This window comes from Haliotis rubra, unplaced genomic scaffold (genome assembly GCF_003918875.1).
Source record: "Haliotis rubra isolate DU_JTF1 unplaced genomic scaffold, ASM391887v1 Scf221, whole genome shotgun sequence".
NCBI classification, from domain to species: domain Eukaryota; kingdom Metazoa; phylum Mollusca; class Gastropoda; order Lepetellida; family Haliotidae; genus Haliotis; species Haliotis rubra.
The window spans coordinates 21,772-38,880 of NW_025766237.1; the positions used below are offsets into that span (position 1 = coordinate 21,772).

Below are 17,109 nucleotides of genomic sequence, written 5' to 3' on the forward strand. Positions count from 1 at the left end.
ATCAGCACAACACCTGTATAGTTCACACACCATTTATTGATGATTGTGGTACCGTTGGAGCAGCAGAAAGGTAGTACAGCAAAGAGGGTCAGCTGACTATAGGGCTAGTACATGTGGTTATCATCGTAACTCATGCGTAGCTACGCATATACAACTCAACCAAAGGTTCATACAAAAGTCATACATAGGTATGCAAACTCAGTCGGGCCCCATACACAGTGCATGATTGCATACACTTTTGTGTACACTCGTGTATGTGCAACAGTGATATGATATTGCATAAAAAATGTACGTAATACACGGGGTACAAGAGCTTCTTCCATCATGCTTACAAAGGTCACGCATAGGTATGCAGATAGGGGTACAGACTGGTGTCAACCAGCCCACTAACATTGTTACTTTGCCTTCAGGAATATCCTAACTTACATCAAATCTTTTGAAATGACAAAAAATATCAAATCTACAAATTCAAAAAATATCTCTCATGCTTTATTGCTGGTTAAGAAACACTGTATGTTGACATTGAAACCTTGGAGGGAGATAATGACAAGATCTTTGTAGTTTAACAATGCATGCACCAAGACATCGCAGTCCCATGTACACAGTCACAAATAACTTATTGCAATGAAAAAATTGGTTATTATAAACTGGTGAAAAATAAACGATTTATGTTTTATCTTACAACATGTCACGTCACAACCATGCTTGTTAAAATACCCAAACAACCTTTGAAAATACCTTATGTGAAGATGTCCATGATGGGCTTATGTATTGCTGATATACAAGGCCAAAGGTCACACAGTTAGGAATTTCTTTGAACTAGCACTTTAAGCACCTCTTATAATGCTCAAAAATATGGCATAACGGTAAACTACACATGAAACTATTCACAGGTTATCGGCTGATTTTATCACATTGTACGTTAGTTTCCACATTGTCCACATGGTCCACTGCAAATGAAATTTATTTAGTCGGAGGAAAATCATAAACTTGTATGGTTATCTCCCTTTAATCAGATCATAACTTCACTAATGAAATCACAAATATGTACACTCGTACGCGCTGACAGATTAAGTTGTCATGGCGATCTTTTAAATATCTAGAAATAATTGGCGCCTTAAACATCCAGTGAAATTTTGAAAACGAAAAAAAATATTGCAAGCACTTTAAGATGGTGTGCTAGCTGAAATAATAAAGAAAATATTATGGACAAAATTTACAAATAAAAATGACAGAAGGAACCACAAAAGGCATATGTACAGCATAGATTACACGAGGGCCAAGTTCCAACAAGCTGCATCCATCAGCCTCGTAATATATGCATCCAAATGACTAACTGATATATCTCAACGTAAATTTCAAACAAAATCAAGCAGATTCAGTCGTATAAAGAACCTTTCTTAATTCCTAAACCCAAAAACGTACACAAGAAGAGGTTACGATGGTTGCAGTTTCGATGTTCTGATGAAATCAGCTATGACAGAAAATCAGGGTCCCGATCCAAAGCGTTCGTAACGTTACGAAATGTCATAACTCTATAGTTTATCATTAGCTAAACAAAAGTCGTAGCTCTACGAACGCTTTGTGGATCGGGCCAAGGACAGATATGTGTGTCTTTGCCTTCAGAGCAACAGTAATTTATATACAGCACAACACAGGCAAGTAAACCGAGAGTGATGAAAACGATGAAGACAATCTGAAGTGGAGATTATGATGTCTATTTTTTATGTAAATCTGCAATCGAGACCTACATCTACATGCGAAACACAGAGAAATACCCTGTGACATGTGCATCCTTCTTCCCCCTCACAGCGAGGACTCACAGACACTCAAGGAAGGAGGGTTTATACTGTGGTAATTGCATATTGTTACTTTCTAGAGTCATGATGACAACTTTGGCCCGCCCATCCATTCTGTCACATATTTTCTTAAAAAAATGAACACACTACCAGTCCTCAGAATCAGTGAATAACGAAAATATATATATTCTGAGAATCAACAATCCGATATCCAGTTCATTTTGACAGACTGTATGGTTTTGACAGCAAGAAGCATCAAACATTTTATCACAACATTGTCACAATGTCTCTATATCCCAGGAAGAACAGTGCATCTGGAACACCAGAATTCTTTTCCATAGATTCAATATATGTTTGGCAGAGTTGTCTTCCCTTTGGCCATAGTGGGGAACTGTCCACATACCTTGCATATTTGAATCATTCCTTGGACTTTTTTAATTTTACGAAACTTATGTCAGCTCCATATTTTAAAGAGCTTTTCGGAGTTCAACAAAAAGCATCTCTTCAGTACCGTTGTTCCATTATGTTAATTGATGGTTAATAGTCTTAGCTTCCATGTAAGGAGACTGGTTATAAATGGCTGGAGCACTGGTCTCTCCTTGTCAGGGTTAGATAAACTGCCTTCTTCCACATAACGAGAAGAGTTGTCTCCCTTGTTAGAGTTATCTCCCTTCTGTTAGCCATCTGGGATACTTTTCTTCAACTCCTGAATCTGCTCCTCTCCCAGCATAATCTTGTCCTCCAAATCCTGCCTGTCTATTGTCAGTTTTGACTTCATTTTAATGAAGTACATGTAATCGTCAAATTCATCGTCGGAAAGGAAGTTACGAAGCATGCCAGCCACACTTTCACTGCGCTCATCAATGTCTTCCTTTAATCCTTTAGCATCCTGGTACTTTGCATGGAGTCGTTCACGCTTGTCGATTGTCATTTTCTGTAAAACAATGCGTATCATTAAATTAACATCCCCTACAGCTACTATATGCTATCAAAGACATGCAATAAAGTTGAAATATTAAAGACCAGTTATCTGAAAGAGTTCATTCTTGTTTGTGGAAATCAAGCTGTAGGACAAAATTATTTATTCCAACAATTTCACTCAACATGATCCTTCCAAATTCTGGCTACCAAACAGTTTTATAAAAACACACCGGGGCCATACTGAATCACAAATCATTTCCTACAAGTTCCAAAGGGTTAGCACTTCTATGAGATCAAGTGAGAACTCTTAGGACGCATAGCTACAATGAAATGACATCACAATGCTTTGCAGATTGTTATGACCTCATACAGTTACCTTTACAACACAATCTAATGACTAATCTCGCTGCCACTGAAACTGATCAGCTCTACATTTTACCCTTGGATACTGTTTATTACGGTTTACAAACAAAAAATTGTGGATATTTTTAACATTTAGTATCTGAACCAAGAATACACTTGGGGACAATATGTCTGCAGAGTGTTAGGACCATGTTTTACCTTGATCTTAGCATCAACATTAGGCCCAAGACTCTGCACTGCATTCTCAGCTCTGGCCAGCTGTCCAGACAGATTCAGCATCAGGCGTACTATCTTCTCCAGTTCATCAATGAAGCGGTTGAACTTGCCCTTCTCTGCCGGAGTACGGGCCTGTCTCTCAACCACCTCACACACCTGGGGAAAAAAGAGCAGTATCACAGTCAGCAAAGATGCATAAGACTTCACACGTAGGTCATTGTGATTGTAACATCCAACATACTTCAGATCATACCAACTACATTAGACTAAGGCTTAGTCTCTGAATATATATAATTTTGATAGTAACAAACAAGCCCATTTATATTGAAAAGGAGCCCTAGGGAGACCAGAGATTCAGAACCTGAGGAAATCTAGACTTGCTTTATTTAGGGCTTTAGTACTGCAGAGAGGGCTTGGCAGTAGGGAAATTAATGTGGTTTAGGGACTGTGAGACAGACTACAACTACATCACAACATGTGTTTGATTAATGACATTCTGACTTGTCAAAGTTTTAAGTGCACATGCAACATAGCTAAATATTTCAATCACTCAAAGAAGTTATCTCAATCACTCATTCAAATTTTAATTTATGGCAAATGAAACATTCATAAAATCTCCTCCTCGCCAATGAAGTCCCACAACTACTGATCTTTAACAAAGGGTGTCTCTATTGGTAAGATCAGACACAGATAAAGCTACCTCAAATAACATTCTAGTACTGCTCCTAGCAACTTCGAAAACTGTGAATGTGTTTCACACAACATAAAAGTTACAGGGAAAGTTTGAAATGTGAATAATACATTTGCTAATCACATTATTGCAATGTAAAGGAGATGGAAGAGTAACTATTGTAAAAGTACTACAACAGTATTTACAATACTTTAACATAGGTAGAACGGAGTGGTCAAAGCTTTTAATAAGATTACACCCCAACAGCCTACATATACATGACCCAATTGTCACACTTAGCAGGAACACACCTTCTTGCCCAGATCCTCATTCTCCTCGATCTCCTGCTGCAGTGACAGTTTCTCCTCCTTCAGCACCTTCAGCTTGGCATACAACTTCTCCATCAGCTCCTCCTAGTGGCAGAAACAAGAATATCATATCATTTGAAGTCAATGCTATTTTAAAGTTAGAACTTGAATGATCTATTGAGTGGCACTTCATTTTTTATCCATGAAACATTTCAACACATCAATCATTGACAACTATTACCATGTACTTTAGAATCTTTGTAAATAGTCTACTGCTTGTAAGACATTCTTTAAGTGAAGTTTTCATATATATAGTAAAGGTACAGAACACCAAGCAGCACAAAAAATGGGATAACAAGATAACAAACAATGAGAATTAACACAATTTCATAAAGAACAAAGTTTTAACCCATGAACCAGACTGACAGTTTTACAACCTCTTTGTTTCCAGCTGTTGCCTGAACAACAAAACGTTCCCACATAAACTGTGTAGGTATTCAGACAAATGTCAAACTACAGCATATCTTTCTCTTCACCAACCTACAAGATATCTTACTTCCTTAACGCTTAACTTAGGTGGAGTTGTTACCTTTTGTTTCCTGAGGCTGTCATTGTCCTGAAGGTCTTTGATGATGTCCTTGTTCACCTCTTCATTCTGTCGTCGCAGCTCCATCTCCACCAGAGCCTTGGAAGATCCCTTGAAGTAAGACGCAGGTAGGGCACCTCTGTAAAGACAAGGATCGTATGTTTATATCAGGGCAACTTTTGCCTCTACACAAAGCATGAACTCAATACAAAACCAGCCTATTATCATCTTAAGTGTCACATCAGGGCAACTATTGCCTGTACAGAGTATCACATCAGCACAACTATTGCCTGTACAGAGTGTCACATCAGGGCAACTATTGCCTCTACAGTGTCACATCAGGGCAACTATTGTCTGTACAATGCCACCACATCAGGGCAACTATTGCCTCTACAGTGTCACCAAATCAGGGCAACTATTGCCTGTACAGAGTATCACATCAGCACAACTATTGCCTGTACAGAGTATCACATGAGGACAACTATTGCCTCTACAGTGTCACCAAATCAGGGCAACTATTGCCTCTACAGTGTCACCATATCAGGGCAACTATTGCCTCTACAGTGTCACCAAATCAGGGCAACTATTGCCTCTACAGTGTCACCAAATTAGGGCAACTATTGCCTCTACAGTGTCATCATATCAGAGCAACTATTGCCACTGCACAGTACATGAACTCAATACCAAAGCTTCCTACCGGGATCTCCACAGTGTCAGATCAAGGCAACCTTTCACAACCTGCCACCACAATCTCACCACACAGTGTTAGATCAGTGCAACTGTTGCCACTACACAATAAGGAACTAAACAAAATCTGATTGATAACATCATTGATTACCTCAGCAACACATTACCTCCACACAATAGCATATGCAGCAACTTGATACACATCTTTCTTTACAACAAACATACAATACAAACTTCCTGAACCAAGTCATATTTGAGACACAATTCCAAATGAATCGATCACGAACACATCACAAAGCTTGCAAATATCTCAATTTCCAACAAACACACAAGATATATCCTTAATGAAACCATCTCAGACGCAATGTTTAGTCCTGTGTACACTCACTCTTTGCTAGCTTCCATGTCTATCTATCCTATACTGCAGTCCCACATCCAAAACAGACCTCTACATCTCAATCCAAACACGACTAACTAGAATGAATTACCCTCACACATATTTACCAAATATCTGCTAATAGCGGTCACATGACCACGCAATTAGCCAGGAATGTCATTTATCGGCTAACTAGGTCAGTGGGGTTCAAACCCAGCCTATGAGGCGGCTTTGTGCTATCAGAGTTTGGATGTGACAAGCTCCATTGACTGGCTGTCTGGGAGCAGTCAAGAGATAGGGATACTGGCTCTCACGTCAGTGGTCCGGAAGATATATTCAGGGTTAGTTTACAGATACTTTATAAACCACGAATGAAATGGGATTCATTTTTTATCAGTGATGGTGGAATATTAAACGTTATTTAGAACTATGAGGCAGATAATAGACACCCATATCAATATATTTTTATATATTATCACGTGGGTCCACCATGTTGACAGTTGCAGCTGTCTTGCAATGACAACATCGTAAATCATTTAATTCACCATATCAAGTATGAAACGAAAAGCATCATCTTGAATCTTCAGATTTGATCCTGAAAATATTCTGTCTTAAGATGTATTAATCTCCTTCCCCCACGGATTCTATATTTGGGGCAAGTGGCAAGAAGTTATTCTGATTAAGCAAAATGCCCATCCAAGAATGTTTTTTTTCATAAAATGAGAAAAATTAAAATTAGTACTTTGAGAGCATGACTTCCCATTACAGTGACTGAACTCAACTTATTCCTACCACAGATGTTAGTCTAGTCACTAGTTTGTTGAACAGACCCTGAGCCAAATATATCCCATACAGCCTAGCAAGTATAATATTTGGCAAGTCTAGAGCACTGCAATTACTGAAAATGAAGACTCTCACAGGGCTCTTCTTCATTATAATTAATAAAGATAAGTTAAGAATTGTGCTTTCTGTAACACATGTTCATTTTAGAGACTAGATATTAGTCTATCAAGCTCATAGCCTATGGTAATGATTACCCCATATGTTGATGATGAGGGTTTGATAAGGCTCAACTATTTTGTTTCGCCACAGGCAACATGTAAAACACATTGACAAAACTTTCATCAATAATGTGATTAACAGCAATAACTGTCACAGAAAACTCCTCAAATATTTCTTTACTGCTTGTGTTTAATATTTCATTCTTCAATGTTCAAGCTACTTGATGGTAGCATGTAAACCATCATGTCTGGACCACACAATCCAGTGATTGACATTATGAGCAACTATCCACACAGTGAATAGAGTCACCAAAACAGCGTTCGAAATTAACGTCGGTCCTTAGGCCCGAAGCCAACTGAAAACCACTCGGACCCACAGCTCTTGTTTTCTGCAGGTCCTTATGACCAACAGCATTTTAATCCCCTGATAGCTAAGAGTATTATCTTTCAGAAAATATCATTCAGTAATTTCTAGTTTTCATCTCGATCAGCAGCTGTTGTCTGTAAGTGAAATGACTATCATTTACGAAGAAGCAATTTAGACTACTGAGATATGATTGTTTGTTGGGAATTACTTTTATTGTATCTATAAATATAAGGCTAGACTAACAACTAGTCTCTGAAATGAACATATTTTACTGAAAAAAGTTCATAGTAAAAAAAATATATATATAATGAAAAGGAACCCTGAGACTTTCTTCATTTTCCTGAAGCTGAGGAAATCTAGACTTGCCATATTTTCTAGACTTGCGTGGGCTCTCTTGGATATATTTACTTCAGGGTCTCTACGACAGACTAATATAAGGCCTACACATTCTGATCCAGACCCACAACCTTTTATGATTCTGGGTCCTTAGGGCCTGCAGTTTTTCAGGGTTAAGGGCAAACACTGTCACCAAGATCCATATGGTGGATAACCTGACCACCTGATCCACATGGTAGCCTATTACAACCAGCACAGGTTGATGAGGACCTAGAATAAACTCTAGGATTGCACATTTAAACACGTCAAATTATCTCAGAATCTAACTGAGTTAGAGATCCCTTTGTCACTTGGTGAGTTGGTGTAGCTAAATGCTAGCAGACATGTTGCAGGTCTTCAAAGAAACTGATAATGTCGACCCAGTTCCAGCCAGATTCCAGCTGATCCTGATCCAATCATTCCTGATCTCTCCTACTCAGAGTATGCATGTCTAACATCTCGGAAACATACAGGACATATGTACCAGCGCTGGGCTATATTTACAACTAATACATCATCAATTTGGCAGCCAATCCTTCACAAAAAGAATGCATAATTTCAGTTTTGCCGTTTGCTGGCACTAATGCATCATAAAGACACCCAACAATTACCTCACAGCGTAACAAGAACAAGAACAAGAACGTCCAGGACAGGTGCACATCTTGCGTATAGTCTCATGCTAAACAACTCCCTCACGTGTGGCTTTGAAATAAGCTCATGCAGTTTTTAAATAAACGAAATATAGCTTGTCAATTTCTTTCACTTTCATCATCTCCTCCCTGCCTCCTTCTAAATATACATACGTTATATTCCACAAGGCATATGTTTTGGCGCCAGATTTTTACTTCCTTTGCTTCGTAGGTCTGTGTTATTTTCTGTTATGATGTGCTACCACTGGTATTTTCATTGTAAATGTTCCCTAAAATGTCAGCTCCAAGATGGGATTGAAGTGTGTTAACACGATAGTGATGGGAATTTTACCTCCACAAAAAGGTTCAGCAAATGAGTACTGAACTCAACAGCTTTCACATCTTGCTTACTGGGACTATGTAGCAGCACTGTAGCAGAACATTAGGGAGGGAACTAGAGGTGATTATCCCAGCTCGAGATAAAATTATACTCCTAATATAGAGACCCTTCTTCGTACTGTATAACATCTTTGACCCTTCTTGGAACCCCTTCCACAGCAGACCCTTCATGTTATCCTGTCCTGCATATCAGACACTACATGTTATCCTGTCCTGCATATCAGACCCTTCAAGTTATCCTGTCCTGCATATCAGACCCTTCATGTTATCCTGTCCTGCATATCAGACACTACATGTTATCCTGTCCTGCATATCAGACCCTTCATGTTATCCTGTCCCAGACCCTTCATGTTATCCTGTCCTGCATTTCAGACCCTTCATGTTATCCCCTTCATGTTATCCTGTCCTGCATTTCAGACCCTTCATGTTATCCTGTCCTGCATATCAGACCCTTCATGTTATCCTATCCTGCATTTCAGACCCTTCATGTTATCCTGTCCCTGCATGTTATCCTGTCCTGCATTTCAGACCCTTCATGTTATCCTGTCCTGCATTTCAGACCCTTCAGACCCTTCATGTTATCCTGTCCTGCATATCAGACCCTTCATGTTATCCTGTCCTGCATATCAGACCTGCATTCTTCATGTTATCCTGTCCTGCATTTCAGACCCTTCATGTTATCCTGTCCTGCATATCAGACCCTTCATGTTATCCTGTCCTGCATATCAGACCCTTCATGTTATCCTGTCCTGCATATCAGACCCTTCATTCCAGACTCCTTCATATCCTCAGACCCTTCATGTTATCCCTGCATATGTTATCCTGTCCTGCATATTTGACCCTTCATGTTATCCTGTCCTGCATTTCAGACCCTTCATGTTATCCTGTCCTGCATTTCAGACCCTTCATGTTATCCTGTCCCTGCATTTCAGACCCTTCATGTTATCCTGTCCTGCATATCAGACCCTTCATGTTATCCTGTCCTGCATATCAGACCCTTCATGTTATCCTGTCCTGCATATCAGACCCTTCATGTTATCCTGTCCTGCATATCAGACCCTTCATGTTATCCTGTCCTGCATATCAGACCCTTCATGTTATCCTGTCCTGCATATCAGACCCTTCATGTTATCCTGTCCTGCATATCAGACCCTTCATGTTATCCTGTCCTGCATATCAGACCCTTCATGTTATTCTGTCCTGCATATCAGACCCTTCATGTTATCCTGTCCTGCATATCAGACCCTTCATGTTATCCTGTCCTGCATATCAGACCCTTCATGTTATCCCACATCCAGGGCAATGCACCCCTCCCACCTACCCACATCCAGGGCAATGCACCCCTCCCCAACCTCCCCACATCCAGGGCAATGCACCCCTCCCCAACCTCCCCCCTGCACTGGTATATGGTTTCAGGTCAGTGCAGAGGTCAGGCTTAACTTGACACTATCAAAGGAAAGCATCTTTGCTCAGCCTTATAAGATCCAAAACACACTTGTACTTTTCCCACAAACTTGGAATAGTTTATTTTGATTTTCTTTTTCTCCTCTCATGTAAATACTCCAAATGTATTTGCTAAACCATAAATATGCATAAATGTTTGTGTAAAACAACCGACAGATCACATTTGAGCCTTGCTTCATTCACTGGAAACACCTCCTCCAGAAACAAACTACACCACTAACAATCTAACACCGTCTACATTCCTCTGTACTAATACTCAATACAAACAAGGAATATAGCCCCGAGTGACTTGAATGAAATTGAAAATCAGCATCAGAATACATTCATCCCTACCATAACCACAACTGAACATTACATGGATCTACATGGTATCAAGTCCACTACCGTCCCACGTTCCCCCTCCATCAGCCACGTTCCCCCTCCATCAGCCACGCACACATCAAACACAGCTCCCCTCACCTAGCTCCTTCAGCCCACTGTGATGTATGTAAACACAGCAGTAAACTCCGCTGCCCACCACATGTCTGCCCCTAGTCCTGTGCTACTGCAGTAGCTGATAGACACCGCATCATGGTATTCATAGCGTTAAACCACACAGAATAACAACAGCATGTCATGGTATTCACAGCATTAAACCACACAGAATAACTATACCACATCATGGTATTCATAGCGTTAAACCACACAGAATAACAACAGCATGTCATGGTATTCACAGCGTTAAACCACACAGAATAACTATACCACATCATGGTATTCATAGCGTTAAACCACACAGAATAACAACAGCATGTCATGGTATTCACAGCGTTAAACCACAGAGAATAACGATACCACATCATGGTATTCATAGCGTTAAACCACACAGAATAACAACAGCATGTCATGGTATTCACAGCGTTAAACCACACAGAATAACTATACCACATCATGGCATTTCACAGCGTTAAACCACACAGAATAACAACAGCATAAACAGTGCCAAGTAGAAATTCATACTACCAAATAGAACTAATTGTACAAACCACGCAACTCTTGAGTGAGTGAGTGAGTTCAGAGTGCATGTGTGTGTATGGTGAGTGAGTGCAGTGCAGTGCGTGCATGCATGTGTGTGGGTGTGTGTATTGTGTGGTGTGTGCATGACTGTGGAGTCCGCGTGCATGCACATGTCTGGTGTGTGTGTGTATGGTGTGGTGTGGTGTGTGCATGACTGTGGGTGTGCATGCATATGGGTGGTGTGTGTGTATGGTGTGGTGTGGTGTGTGCATGCATGTGGGTGGTGTGTGTGTGTATGGTGTGGAGTGTGCATGCTTGCATGTGTGTTGGTGTGTGTGTATGGTGTGGTATGTGCATGCATGTGGGTGGTGTGTGCATGTGGTGGTGGTGTGTAGGTGTGTGTGCATGCATGTGGGTGGTGTGTATGGTGTGGAGTGTGTGTGCATGCATGTGTGTTGGTGTGGTGTGTGTGGTGTGACTGTGTGGCATGTGTGTGTGTGTGTGTGTGTGTGTGTGTGTGCATGGTGTGGTGCGTGCATGCGTGTGTGTGGTGTGTGTGTATGAGTATTGGTAATAATCCAGACATATAGGGACTGTTGTTGTTTTAAGAGCCAGTACACCAGCATACAAGGAAGCGTTTTAACACAGATACCCTAGTCAGTATACTGCCACTCAGGACGAGCAGTCCTTGTTATCTCCCCTTACTGCCAAGCACCAGGCAGGGTAACAGAAAGCACCCTCATTAACATTCTTAGGTACGGGGGACCGCCTCCGTGGTGTAGTGGTTAGAGCGTCCGCCCGGAGAGCGGAAGGCCCCACCGCCCTCCAGACAACAGAAGCAGCCCTTTCTGTTACGAGCCATCCTGACCAACATGATGCCTAAACATGTTTTGGCATTAACTTTAACTAAAAAGTTATCGGTAGAGATTTTACTTTGAAATTCCTCATTAAATAACTTTATGATAATCTGCAGATTGTAAATAACATAAAATTCCTAAATATCAATGCATGATAGAGAACCTTTGTAGTTACATACACACACATGACCCCATCTACCTGGTAATCTTGCAAGGTTTATGCAAGCATAACATTAATTATTCCACACACATACAGGCTCTCATTCAAACTTTTATCTCTAACGTCTGCAAATTAGAACTATTCCAGATCTTTTATCATTAATTTTTTCTTATCTCCCAATTTTCCATGTAATGGTTGCTATCAATAATTCCTATGATCTTACAAGGTCATATGGTTTTCTTCAGATAATTTGGAGGTGCATCTCCAAGGTATCTAAACTCGACATACTCCAATGAAAATTGTAGAAAGTAATTAAAAATCAAGTGATTGGATCTTATCTTAGGCAGTCCATTAAACAGGAGGCTATGTTGACTTCATGTGGGACAGGTAAAATGTTTACTATTTTTGGGAAACCTAGAAATAACACAGGATCTCAAATTTGGGATTCAGGATTCAAACCGAGGACATAGCAGGTGTTTTGGACCAACTGACTACCCATGTCTTTTATAATTATATGGTCTCTCTGTCACATTACAACTGTAAGTCTTCAGATAGAGTGAGTGAGTGTCTGGGTTTAGTTTTACTCAGCACTCAGCAATATTCCAGCTATATGGCAGCGGTCTGCAAATAATCGAGTCTGGACCAGACAATCCAGTGCTTAGTCCCTGAATATATATAATATTGATAGTAACAAATAAACCCATTTATATTGAAATGGAGTCCCAGTGAGTTGGGAGATTCTAACTGGGGAATCTGGACTTGCTTCATTTAGGGCTTTAGCCTTGCAAGGAGGGCTAGGCAGTTAGGAAAATAATGTGGTTCATGGACTGTGAGACAGACTAGTCTACAAACAACTCTGGACCTTCAACTATTGAATCATCTTCGAGGCCAGAGATAATCAGATTCTGGAGATTCAGTCTGCCCCACAATTATCACAGTAATGCCAAAATATGCAATCAAGATATACAGAATCCTTGTTTGCGTAACCTGGCTTTCCATAGTCTACATTTCAGTTACAGGGTATGCACCAAGATTGCACCGAGTGCTGCATTCATTAACCTGCCACCATGTTACAGCTCATCCCAAAACTGGCCAGTACTCCCCAAGATCGTTACGACTTCATTACACTATTGATACTCATGTTGTGTCACTAAGGTCATAAAGTAACTCTTATACTTGAAGATAATACAAGGAGGGAAGAGAAAAGATCATGTACCTACCTAAAACTGCAGCTTCTCCAGGTTTGAGTTAATATCCACTATGTAATGACGTCAGGCATACTAACTTCAAACCTAAGGAGATCTACAGGCTGTAGCCAAACAAATTTTATTGCATTGCCAGTGAGGGAAGTTTATCAAGCTGGATATAGCTCAACTTGGAGTAATTATCCACAAATATGTACACTCCTTGTAGATAAACATCACAAAATTTATAACATCAGTGAGTAGGTGCAGCTCATTTTCCACATTTCATAGACCCGTGAAGATCCGGGTTAGAATGCACCTTCAGTAACCCATGCTTGTCGTAAGAGGCAACTAACGGGATCGGTTGGTCAGGCTTGCTGACTTAGTTGACACATGTCATCACATTCCAATTGCATAGATTGATGCTCATGCTGTTGATCACTAGATCATCTGGTCAAGACTCGATTATTTACAGACCGACGCCATATAGCTGGAATATTGCTGAGTGTGGCATAAAACTAAACTTACTCACTCACTCACTCCACATTTCATACCAACAATAGCAACATTTTAGCAATACTTACTTTTTTGTCAGTATCAGCAGGTTTGTTGGTGTCTTCAGGTGTGTTGACTTCCTTGAGCTGCGTTTTGCCACAAGAGGGCCTCCTGTTGATGTCAACAGGATCAGTGAACATGCCATCCATGTATTTCATCCTCTTGTGATCCTGAGTAAGAACCTCCGATAATTTCTTGTCTGAACCTTCCAGTTCCATTGCTAATTGTTTGGCCTGCTCATCACACTCAATCTCTTCTTGTGAACGCTGACGACCATGATGAACAGGAACTGCCATGGAATCAGGATCAACAGGTTGGGGATTTTCCTTCTCCACCTGAGAACTGGGTGCTGATTTCTTATTATCCTGAGTCCGAGGAGAGTCTGACCTCTCAGTGTTCCTTCTCATGTTATTAACATCACTAGAAGCACCTTGTCCTCGCGGAGATTCACTAACACCTTTATGCATATCTGGATGTGGCTGATGATATGTTCGGGGACTATATGTTTCACCGTCCCGATGCACACCATTTGAGTCTTGGTCACGTGTTTGGCAATCTCTCGATCGTTTTTCCCGATACCTGGGTGACAAGGCCTGAGATTCGCCTGACAACATTCTGGATTGGTCCTGTCCTTGAGGAGCACCATCAGGAGTTCTCTGAGCACTACTCTGGAAATGTCTTGGTTCTCTTTGGTTATATGCACTCTGATTCACCTGACCGGGAGCGTGAGGACTCCGCTTATCTACAGCACTTTGTTCTGCTGGGGACGCATGTCTGTATCTAGGATGGACTGGGGAGGTAGCACTGTTAGCAGGATTGTCCTGAATGTTGGGTCTCCTGTCGGACACATTGGGAGGAAGATTGTCATGATTATTGGATCTCCTTTCGGAGCTAGAGACAGTTGAGTTGGATGAAGACGAACTGAAAGACTCGTGTCGTGGGTAGCGAGAGCAGGGGTCATCCCGCCAGGATTCAAGTATACGCTGAGATTTCTGTGTGTTGTTTTGACTGTTCTGACTGTGAGCTGCTTTCTGAGCAGAGCTTTGACTGAGGTTCTCAATTGTCTCCCAGGAGCTCTCAGCTTTCAAGTGACCACCGACAGTTTTGGGTGATGATGTCCGGATAGGATCTGGGTTAGTCTTCCATGAACTGTCTGCAGGTTTTGGTGATGCTGTGTGTTTTGGAGACCCCACTCTACCACCTTGTTCTAACCTGGGTGACCCCACATTCTTATTGCCTCCATGTTCTATTTTAGAGATTCTGTCTCTCACTGAATTGGGTGTACCAAACCTTTTGCCTTCCCCTCCTTCTCCCTCCCGGGAATGATGCGAAACGAAAGGACGGGGAGAGAATAAACTAGACACACCGGAAGGTGACTGCACTGAACCATGGGGGTGAGCTGGGCCTGAAGAAGGTGATTGCACAGATTTAACCACAGGTGTTATGAAAGTCCCTCCAACAGAATTACTGGGTGCAGGATGCAATGCATGTCTTGCACTTCCAGCTGATGTCTGTGGTTGGACCAGGGGCTTCACTGAAGCTGATGAAGGAGAGTTGAGCTGGGCAGACCGGGAACTTGAGGAAGAGCTCATTGACAGAGTTTGTTGAGGTGGACCTGATGATGGTGAGTTGAGTTGGACAGACCGAGAACTGGAGGAAGAGCTCATTGAGAGAGTTTGTTGAGGTGGACCTGATGGTGAGTTGAGCTGTGCAGATCTAGAACTTACGGAAGAAGAAGAGGTCATTGAGAGAGTCTGTTGAGGTTGACCTGATGATGGAGAGTGGAGTTGGGCTGAGCGGGAACTTGATGAGGAAGCTGTCATGGACAAGGTTTGGGGAGGTCGGGCAGCTGGTTTGGGTGCACTTGTTGAGGAGGATGGATAAAATAAGGGGGCAGTTTCCGTTGAGGGAGAAAGAAGCGGTTTGGGTTGCAGAGGTTGCACTGTTCCTACGGACACATTTTTCACATGTTCCACATCAGCTTTGAAAGCTGGGATATTTCCAGGAAGGTTTGGCATCTCATTGTGTCCAATTGAAGCACCAATGGAATGCCTTGATAAAGCAGACTCACTGTTCCATGCCTGATGTCCCAGCTTCTTGTCACTGAACACGCTGTTGGCATCAGTGTCGTTACTGGCGTCATCTTCATCTGGACGCAGCGCTGCTGCAGAAGCCGACCTCTTGTAGTTCCCAGTTCCAGAGTTGCGCCGTGAGCGCCTGACGGCAGCCGACATATAGGAGTCGTCTGCATATCTAAAACCAAAAAGACACATATTAGTATAACATGTCAGCTGATTTTCATACTGATTAAATATCACTGAGGCTCAAGGGAGGCAACAACGTCCTGTTAATGAGACATGACCCAAACCACTTATTCTTATTAAACAGTCACATTACCAGTTCTAGAGTCTCATGAACAATAAATAGCATCAACTTATATCATGGTATACCCTTATCTGACATTCTCAGAAAAAGTCAATGCCATTTGTCAATTAGTATGAAGATGTTAATTAAATAAAGTCAAAAGTGTATTTCCTATACTAAGTATAAATTCAACAGAGTTGCTTGTGTTCCTACACATTTTGATGCCTATATCTTACATGTTTTAATACACCTTGAATACAATGTTCTGGTTTGTGATGAAAAGTATTTTAGTTTTAAAGGCTGACAGGCCAGATATTGGATGTTTATGACTTTTATGTTTTGGGGGGTGTTTTTTTTGGCTATCTTGCAATATATGACACGGGCATGGACACAAGCAGTACAAACATCTCATAATATGAAATGCCTTGGGTTGAAACCCCAACTTTCAGCTCTTCAGAAGACACTCCATCCACTACACTACAGGGTCTGTGTATTATAGAATGTGTAGCTGACACATGTTGCATAGACAATCTAAGTCAGTAATGCTGAATATAGGTCTGAGTATATTCCACATTAAGGTTACATCCAGCAGTGACTATAAACAGCCCAGTTTTGACAAGAACAGGATCTCTATCTGATAAGCAGACATTGACTTGCATCAAAAGAAACAGGTGTTTCACTTGGCTAGTTCCCCTTACTCCACAACCATGGTGGTCTGTGTCAACCAATCACAGATAAATATCACATCTGTATCCACCAATCAGACCTGCATACCTGTGCTGTATCAACCAATCACGGCCTCACATCACATACAGCAGCCTATCAGATACAT

The 17,109-nt window shown here is 41.2% G+C and overlaps 1 protein-coding gene across 3 annotated transcripts in view; it reads right to left on the reverse strand.

The window, feature by feature from the left end:
- Positions 1 to 18: 18 nt before the first annotated feature.
- LOC124277397 (protein Shroom2-like) overlaps positions 19 to 17,109 on the reverse strand; it is a 70,897-nt gene continuing 53,806 nt past the window's right edge. For 2 of the 3 annotated variants that reach the window (XM_046713079.1, XM_046713080.1), the window contains 5 exons: positions 13,944 to 16,166; positions 4,867 to 5,002; positions 4,281 to 4,382; positions 3,282 to 3,455; positions 19 to 2,733 (listed from right to left, as the gene is read on the reverse strand). In XM_046713079.1, the coding sequence (XP_046569035.1) occupies positions 2,476 to 2,733; positions 3,282 to 3,455; positions 4,281 to 4,382; positions 4,867 to 5,002; positions 13,944 to 16,166 (2,893 nt within the window). In that variant the 3' untranslated portion in view covers positions 19 to 2,475. Of the gene's footprint in view, positions 2,734 to 3,281; positions 3,456 to 4,280; positions 4,383 to 4,866; positions 5,003 to 13,942; positions 16,167 to 17,109 lie in introns of those variants that run through there. The other variant, XR_006898815.1, reaches the window with a different exon arrangement.